Source organism: Benincasa hispida, chromosome 2 (assembly GCF_009727055.1).
Source record: "Benincasa hispida cultivar B227 chromosome 2, ASM972705v1, whole genome shotgun sequence".
NCBI classification, from domain to species: domain Eukaryota; kingdom Viridiplantae; phylum Streptophyta; class Magnoliopsida; order Cucurbitales; family Cucurbitaceae; genus Benincasa; species Benincasa hispida.
This window is the reverse complement of record NC_052350.1, coordinates 36,191,974-36,202,066: the sequence shown is the minus strand read 5'-3', so window position 1 is coordinate 36,202,066 and position 10,093 is coordinate 36,191,974. Positions and strand designations below refer to the sequence as shown.

The following is a 10,093-nucleotide window of genomic DNA, read 5'->3' as shown; positions in this document are numbered from 1 at the left end:
ATAAAGTATATCAGCTAATATATACCTGTTGATATACAAGTGAGGTTAAAATTAAAATAATAAAAAATGAGTTCTTTAAAACTTTCTGCTATATTTGCAATTTTAAAAAGTTATTGCAAGATTTACAAATATCCTTTTATATATATAGGTATATATTTGCTACCCATTACATTTTTTTCAAGAATATAACTGTGGAAAATATGAAGAAGACGTGTGAATGAAGGAAAAAATCAATATGTAGACTCACATTTATTATACAAAATTAGTTCTTTTCATGACACATGGTTTAAGGGATTCAAAATATATATCAATTTGTGGACTCACATAACCCACAATCAATCCAAAATTAAAATGGAAAACTACAATAGGTAACAATTTAAATATGTTATCTTGTAGAGTATCAACCATATTAATATCAACCATATTTAATATTTTGTAAATATGGCAAAAATGTCAAATATGCATTTTGAATTATTTTATATTTCATATTTGTCTTAAATGATCAATTGATAGAGAGAAAAAAAGATAGAGAGAGAAAGAGGACATGTTCGATATACCTCAACTGTGTTATATATCTTATCCTTCAATTCAACAGGCACATGTTTCCACATTCATGTAACGACTCGACCCCCTAGGACTTAAGTTAGGCCGTTACTAAATACATGCATGCATGGAATTTAAAACGACACTCTTTTATGGTGAAATAAATGCTAAATAAATAAGGTAAGTTCAAAAGACTTTCATCAAATTCAAATATTTAAAATAACAATAGAGTACCTATAAATCATAAATGATAATAAATAAGTTTGAAAACGATTCTTAATAGTAAGTTTCAAACATCAAAACTGAAAGTTAAGAAAAACATAAAAAAAAAAAAATCTAAATCTCATGAGCGGAAGCATAAAACTGGTCCCAGTGGCTCGATCACGGATTCCACTTGTCATTCGCCGACGCGTCCCTACCCTTACCTAAAACAACAACATGAGAAAGGATGAGTATAAAATACTTAGTAAGTAACCCCATTACGGAGTCAGGCTAGGCATCTATGTCCTCTAGATGCCTACCTCTGGTGAAACATATAAACTACTCTAGTGGGCATCTAACTAATTAGTAAAGACACTATCATAGTCTTAACATCAAAACTATCACAACATGGTTCTATGACATAAATATACATCTCAACATCCTCAGATCAAATATAACCTAAAATAATAATAATTATTATTATTACATCTCAATAATACTAAAAAAGAAAAGAAAATAAACTATATTTTATTCTTTTCCTTATTCTACTTTATACTATTAAATTCTTTTCCTTCCCAAAATGAAATTAATTCCTGTCATTAATTTCCAAATTGAATAAATTCAATGCCAAAAATTAAATTCCCGCAACTACACTTGACTTCCAAAATTCCAAAAATGCCCTCAATAAAAAAAGGAATTACTGAAATTACATAAATAATAAAAAAATAAAAAAAATATTTGGTGTGTCACATTTCATATGTAATGGGGACATGGTAATGCACGCATGGCCCAATAAAGGAGTTTAACTTGGCCCCATTTTCTCCAATAGGTACTCCGTCATCATTATATTCCACTAGTTTCCTCTCTCCGACACTTCTAACTCGTGTCACATTGAACATAATGGTAGGTCTCTGCTTCTTTTTCTTTTTAGTCTTTGTTTCATTCTGTTGAACAACATCATCTCCACCAATCTCTAAGTCTTCGTTTCTTGCCTCTAAATCTGTGTGCTCCATGTGGTATAAGATCCTGTCAAACCAAGATTAAAAAGTAATATATACATATTAATCAAATGTAGTATTTGTAGATAACAATAAGTGCAAAATTAGATGTAACATATAATATTATAATTTAAAAACCCACCCACAAAATGTTGTTTAGGAATCTATGTGCTTTCACAGTCCGATCGTAAATATGTATTCTCATCCAAATCATTACTTCCATTAATATTTGGCATATCACTGGGTTCTCCTTGACAGTGTAATATGGTATCTCCAAGTTCGTCGTCATTATATTGATCTTCAAATTCTCTCCGTGGTGGAGTAAGCACAATTGACCATCTAACGTCACTTGGGCCCTCAACATAGAACACTTTCCTTCCTTGGGTTGCTAGTATAAAAGAATCAAACTTGTGACCTGTTCTATTTAAATCAACTAATACAAAACCAAGGTCATCCATTTTCATACCACTATTGTTCTCAACTCAATCACATTTAAACACTGCAATTTTGAACTTATTATAATTAAGTTCCCATATGTCTTGTATTACTCCATAAAAAGACATATCTCCAGTGATAAGATTTTTAGCTTTTGAACTGAACACTTGCATTGTTTTTACCACTAAACTAACTCCATTATTTTGTACACTTCGATCCTTATCATAAGACTTTGTGTGATAGCGAAATCCATTAATGACATAACTATTGTATCTAATCACAAAAGGATGAGGGCCATGAGCAATCCACCTCAAGTTATATGAAACTTCAACATTTCCCATCGAAATTTCAGTTGCCACCTACCATGAATTTTACCTCAACGTAATTAATGGTTGTTTTTTGTATAGAAAAGTATATGTAGAATAGTTTTATTTAACTTTTTTCCTCTTCTCGTAAGCATATTTCAATTAACGGTATGGATGATTGGGTGCTAGAAATTTATGATGTCCAATGTATGCCATTTTCTTCCCATATTTCAATCTTATAGAAGACGTATTATCTCCACAAATTGGACATGCTTTATACCCTTTCACACTACATCCACTAAGATTTTCGTATGCAGGAAAATCATTGATTATCTGTAACAAAATTGCCTTTAAATTGAATAGTTCTTCTTGATAAGCATCATAACATTCAACACCACTTTCCCACAAGAGTTTTAAATCTTCAATTAGTGATGCTAAGTACATGTCGATTCATCCGCTGGTTTCTTTGGACTCGATATCAACATTTGTAGCATCATGAACTTCCTTTTCATGCACAACCATGGGGGAAGATTATAAATAACTATCACTACGGGTCAATAACTATATTTAGAACTCATTTCACCATGTGGGTTTATTCCATCAGCTGAAAATGCTAAACGAGGATTCCTAGGTTCAAAACCAAAGTATGACCACATAAAATCTACTAACTTCCAAGTCGGAGAGTCTGCAGGATATCGTAATGTACCATCTACTTGTCGCTCATTAGCAAGCCAAATCAAATTTTTAGCACAGTCAATACTTCTAAACAACCTTTTAAATCGTGGAATTGGTAGAAAATATCATACAACTTTTGCAGGAATTTGCTTTTTCCCTTAGTTTGTATTTTTAGCATACTTCCATCTTGATTCACCATGTTCAGGATATTCAATTGCATTAGGATATTCTTTTCTATACAGACGACAATTGTTAGGGCATGCATGAGTCTTTTCATAATTCATTTCCAGTGCACATAATGTTTTCTTTGCATCATACATTTTATGCCGGGAGCTCAATGGGAGTAGGCAAAATTTCCTTTAAAGTTTTGAGTAGTTCTAAAAAACTAATATCACTCAATCCATATCTAACTTTTAAATTATACAACTTGACTAATATAGATAACTTGGTGAACTTTTTGCATCTTCCGTATAATGGTTTTTCAACATCATTAAGTATTTTCTCAAATTTATTTGGGTCTTTTTAATATTCCTCATGAGCAACTTCAATAATTTTTTTTATACTTCCAACATCATTCTCTTCATACATGTAGGTGTCAAACTTGTAAGATTCCTCACGTAAAGATGAGGTAGGTAGTTGTTCACCATGCTAAAACCAAATCTTATAACTTTAATCAATTCCATTAACGTATAAATGATCTCTAATACCATTGCGACTTTACTCTTCACCGAATACCCACATTTCAAACAAGGACAACGAATAGAGGCATTATTTGTATTAGAAAATCCAAAATTGATGAAGTTTTTTTGCACCCAATTCATAATGTTTGGATAATCTACTTATGTGCATCTACGATTTATCCATAATTGTAAATCCAGTAAGAAAAGATGACGACTAATGGTTAACTTTCGATAAAATTATATCTTTTATATTAAAAAAAATGGCACTTTCAAATGGCACTTACTAATTAATTTCCACAAATAAAGTGTGGGTAACAAATTAGGTGACAACTTTGACCAAAGTCATGTCCTAGGTGATGACTACCAAAGATAGTGAGATTTGTTTACCAAATCACATAGAAGTTAGAGATGTTTAAAGAGATTGGTCACTTACTAATTAATTTTCAATGCAAGCATTTACATAAGTATCTCTAGGTCAAACATTCTATCAAATTTTTAGCTTTTAGTGGGTCCTCAACATAGTATATGCATAACTCTAGTTAGGGGTGAATCTACAATGTAAAATTCATAAAACCAATCAATTCTATCTTTTAAGAACTAAACATATTTTAGGACCAAGCAAACATTCTAGTAAAATTTAGAGCAGAATAACGCCAAAAAATTATAAATAAAAGATCAAATAAGAGCAAAGAAACATTTTAGGACCAAATTGTGATTCACATTTGAGCAAGAACAACACCAAAAATCTCCAAATAATACCAGACCAACAAAGTAAACGAAGACCAACAGTAGAAGAGAAACAGAGAAAACCACCAAGAAAATAGAGACAACCATTAGCTAGAGAGAGTACCATCCATTACAAAGAATTGAAAACCTAAACTACAAATGGAACACCATCCATTTTACGAAGAAGAAAGCAAGTGGAATCGAAATGTGTGAAATGAACCTACAGAGGCATGCTAGTACTGTTATCGATGCATCAGCGTGGAACCACTGATGGCAGTGTGAAGGAACCGATTGTATAGCAAACACTAACTTTTGAGAAAAACTTCGAAGACGATGGGAAGATGAAGAACTGAGTGCGCGAGCGTGTGTACACTCTTTCGATTGATTTTCTTTCCATAAACAAGGGAAGCCAAAATCACGTGCGAGGATTTTTCAGTTTCTAAGAAAGTTAGTTATACTTGACGTTTTAAAAATGACAAGAAAACAAACTTAAACTTGATGTTTTTAAAATCTCAAGTACTTAATCAGTGTGAAAAAATCCAAAAAATTTTGCCATCCTCCGCCTTCTTTCATTATTTTTGAACTTTTTACATATTAATTGATATTTTTTTCATAAAAACATCGAGTACTTTCTAAATTTCAAGTCCCAAGTAATGTTTTTTGTAGTAGTGAGAAATTGAGAAAAATAGTTTTTTCAGTTTCTTGGTTCGGAACCTAGTTTTCTTAATTCTTTCTTTTTTTCAATTAATTAATTTTTAATTAAAAATTAAAAATAAGCAATACAAAAAATTAGCAATGAAAAAAATTGAAGTAGAAAATCAAAATTAACAAAGAGAAAAGAAAGAAAAAAGTAAAAAGTAAAAGTAAGCAATAAAAGAAAATTGAAGTCAAATGAAAAAAAATGAATGGAGAGCACACGACAGGAGAGGAGAAGAAATGGGGAGAAAAAGAATGAAGAACACGAGGGAATGAGAAGAAAAAGGAAAAAAAGAAAGAAAGAAAAGAAAGAGAAATAGAGAAGGACAAACTTGGAAATTAAAAAAAATTAAAAGGCGACTGATCAACTTTTGCCATATATATAACTATTTTTAAATGGTGCTATATTGGTAAATATTTTTCATTAATTTGCTGTCTATTATAATTTTCTTTTGAAATTAATAGCACAATTATCCTCTCAAAGATAGGGCAGCAAGGAAAACGTTTTTCTTGGGCACCAATAAAGAGGAAGGTTCTATATAGGACATAGCATTATTGGCAGACTGACAGAAGTTCAAAGAAATTTCAGGTAAGAAATAATAATAATAATAATAATAATATAAAAAAGAGAGGTTCTAAGAAATTTCCCTCATGAAATTAATATGGGGGAGGTGGAAGCTTTAAATGTATTGACAGAAATTTCTTTAATACTCGATAACACTATATTAACTTACGTCTAGGAATAGCTTATTAATCAAATTTCTTAGAACCTCTATTCTTCTTCTCTCCTCTTATTCATATTTTCTTACCTGAGGTGGCTAACGTGGTCGTTTAACGAATAGCTATAGCCCACGATCCTTCTTCAAAACTAGTGTCAATACTCATACATCTCATTAGGTTATATTTAAGACAACCACTTAGACGGTACAAAAATATGTTCAACTCAGGTAGCACCTAAGTTTTTCTCTAAACTAAATCTCTCTCTCACACACATATATAACATCACTTTATACAAATGTGAAGAACTTGACAAAATGATTTAAAGTCATTTTTTCACCAACTAAATGTGAATCCACCAAAAACATAGTTATCTCAATTCCAAATTATATATATTTTTCCCTTTAAAACTAGCAAATTAATATTAGAGAAATTTTTATAGATGGGAAAAATGTCAAACTATTTATAGAAATAGCAAAAAAGAAAAAATATTGATAGATGCTGATAGTGATAAACTTATATCAGTTTCCTTCACTGATAGACGCTAAGTCTATCACAACTATAATTAAATTTTGCTATTCGTGTAAATATTTTCTCCTATTTTTCTATTTTAGAAAATCTTCCTTAATATTAATAAACCTACAAAGATAAACATATTACTTTTTATATTCGTGTAATTTCCAATCTGCTAAATTAAAGAGGGAAATAAAAAGGGGAGAATTCAAAAGGGTAATTGCAATTGGTAGCATTTTTAGGAATAATAACCAAGTATATAACATCATTTTAAAAAAATACAAATATAGACAAGTCTATCAGCGATAAACTTGGAGTCTATCAATGATAGACTTCTATCGTTGATAGACTCTTACAAGTCATATGGTCTATCACTGATAGACTATTTAAATTTGGCCATATTTGCATTTTTTTTACATTATGTTATATCTGCTAATACTTTGGATCTAATGTCTATATTTGCAACTCTCTCAATTCAAAAAGTAGAATAGAAATTTGCATAATAAAATACAAACTCAACAATCCATTATTAATTTTAAAAAACAAATCCAATAGTTCGAATAAAAATCTAATCTATAAATTTGCTAACTCACAATATAAATTAATTAGGGAATTTGAATTTAGAGCGAGACAATATTGAATATAACATCAAACATTTGTTCCAACACATAATCAGGTAGGATTTCATGGTCTAGAAGGGGTTGATCTTCTTCCATAGTGAATACGTTGGATGGTTTGACGTATCCAAGGTGATGCATCAAAATCCATACACGAGTTAGCAAATTCCCTCCTTGTGTAAGATGTTTAGCATGATCATACCATTCACATTCACATGAAATACGTCCAAGCAACTCCATCCACACATTCCCTATTATCTCCCATTTCTTTGACTCTTCTATCTCTTCAAGCTGCCTTGCAAGCCTACAACCGTCTAACAACATTGACTTATTATTCCTTTGCTCTTTCTCAACATTATTAACCTCAATCTTCAACTCCATATTCTTCAACATACTACTCTTCCTACCTAATTTCTTGTCTTGCAATAATTCAAGGACATGTTCACTTGTGTCCTTAGGCCTTTATTGACTCATTCCACTTGGAAATAAGGATGGTCGATACATTAAAAAGTATGCCAAAAAATTAGACAGAAATAAGCTATCTTCGGCTGAAATACAAGATTTTGGTGCTTCCCTTTGTTCAATTTTAGAAGAATGATAACAAATATCGGTAGCGATGTGCCAGAGGAGGATGGTTTCATCCAAATCTAATTTTAGGCTCCACGAGATTTCATTATAACTACAACAATCTTCCTTATTTACCAACTTTTGCTTTAGTTGTTGGAAGATTTGTGATTCAAGGTTATTAGAGATGGGACGTTGTACTGAAAACGCTGCCATAGTATTGCTGGACAGGCTGTTGAAGAACTTCGAATAAGAGGCGTTGTTTCTCTGTTCCAAACAATGAGATATAAGATTGTACTGAAAAATAAAATTGGAGCATCTTCTTTTCTTTACGGACCATCCACAAAGAGAGATGAGTTTAAAAGCAAGACGAGTCAGTGTATGAGAAGGACGGGACTGGGTGGTCAACCAGATTACATTCCAATCAGAGAATAGAAACAAAAAAAGGGAGTACATTTCAAGACCCAAAGCTCCAAAGAAGAGGAGATATATTAGACGCACATAGGCTAAAGGATATTACTGCTTATCAATCATACAATAGGTGACAATGGCAATGACAAGAGAAGAAAAGGTAATGAGGAGAAAAAGAAGACCACGACGAGAATGGTTGATGGAGGTTTTTGTGTAAAAGAAATCATACATAAACCCAAGCTCAAGCTCAATGATTTTGAAAGGCAATTTAGAGTTAAATTCTTCATAATAGGAAAGGCCGTTTTGATGACGATCAAAAGAGGTCGGACCTAAACCTACAAACATACGTTTGTCTTTGTTGAAAAAGTGGTAAGCAGTGTGTAGCATTTGAACATCTTTCAGCTCCTCTTGATCATGGGTAATGATTGTAGAAGGAGTTGAAACTGCAACAAAATCTCGCAAACGTTCGGCGGAAGCAGTTCTCAAAGCCCATATCTTCTCACCATACTTGATTATCCCAGCAACAAAAATAGGAATTGCTACATATTTCAAAGAAGTGGGTTGAAGAGCTAGCAAGAAGAGGTAAAACGAAGCAAGAAGTTGATCCAGCATTGGAAGAAGAGTTCTGAGCCATAGTTCTTTGTCTTCCATTGAGTAAGCAGTGATCGTGTCGGAGCCGCCTAAATGAAGTAGTAAAAATGGAGCTAACAAGGCTCTAATGATGTATGTGGGGTCTGTAAATTCGTCGTAACAACCACTACCATATTTTTCGACGAGTATGCCGAATGAAAAACTGGTTATCCAATCAGCAAAAGAGTATGCAAATAAGAGAAACAAGCGAAGGAATTGGTTTGAAGTGCGTTTTCTCATCAACCCCATTGGAAGTAGAGCTAGCTGCATACATAAACTTAGAAGTAGAGAAATTGAAGGTTCCCAATGGTATAACATAACCCAAAAACTAGATGGAAAGATATCCATTAGAGAAGAAGATGAAGATGAAGATGAAGATGAAGATGATGTAATATGTACTTGATTTCGAGGGGAAATTAAATTGTATATAAACAAGGATGTCACTTTGTGTTCTTGTTTTATAGTTGCTTCTTTTTAGTAACGCGTCCTAGAAATGTCTAAGTCCTTAGTACTTGGACAACCATCTTCTTGGAGACCACACACACAACCCATTATGTACCGCATGTTTTTCCTTTTTTTTTTTTTTTTACCTTAAATGATTCAATTGATAACATTTTTTTCTTTTATGACAATATCAATATATATTTCTTTTTCTTTTATCATCCTATATATTTCTTTTTCTTTTATCATCCACACAACAATTTTATATTTATTATAAATATTATAAAAAAGATGTCAAATCTCAAATGCTTAGTGTCCTAAAAGTCAGGTATCGTTTTTCATGTTGTTCATGTGCCTTATAGTAATTCATACGTGGTGTCTATGTAAGACCACATCATACTTGCCAAATTACCTATAAATAGTGGTATTTGGTGGTTTTAAATTATATACACATAGGTTAAAATAAAAAGAAAATTTCATATATTTTCTGTTTCCATTATTCATATTTACAATTTTAGTTATTTTATAAGTTTACTTATTTTATTTTATTATTTTTATTTTATATTATATTTTATTCATATCCGTATTCTTGTTGTGCTCCTCAATTCTACAACAATTTTCAATTAATCAATGAAAATTTGAGAGTTTATGGGTACGGAAAAAACATAAGAGAATTTGCAAATTTTATAATAGTTTTCTAAAATTATAAACAACCAAAAATAAAAACATGTATGTCTGATATAGTTTATTATTTGTATATAAATTAGTTGATATACTTTATTTAAATAATATCATTTATACAACTGATATGTCAGGATTTTAATTGTGTTATGATTAGCATTGTTTGTTTGATTTGAATATTATTGTTGTTTGTGTTTCATTTTGATTTAGAGTTACTTCCATTCATTCTTTTGATATTGATAACATGATATATGTTCTGG

General features: G+C 31.3%; 1 protein-coding gene across 1 annotated transcript; it reads right to left on the bottom strand.

The window, feature by feature from the left end:
* Window positions 1-7,020: 7,020 nt before the first annotated feature.
* On the bottom strand, window positions 7,021-9,147 carry LOC120072067. Its single transcript, XM_039024488.1, has 2 exons — window positions 8,191-9,147; window positions 7,021-7,566 (listed from the first exon to the last, which is right to left on the bottom strand). Exons 1-2 carry the CDS (start codon window positions 9,057-9,059, stop codon window positions 7,110-7,112), a joined length of 1,326 nt encoding a protein of 441 aa, XP_038880416.1. The 5' UTR covers window positions 9,060-9,147; the 3' UTR covers window positions 7,021-7,109.
* Window positions 9,148-10,093: the final 946 nt, after the last annotated feature.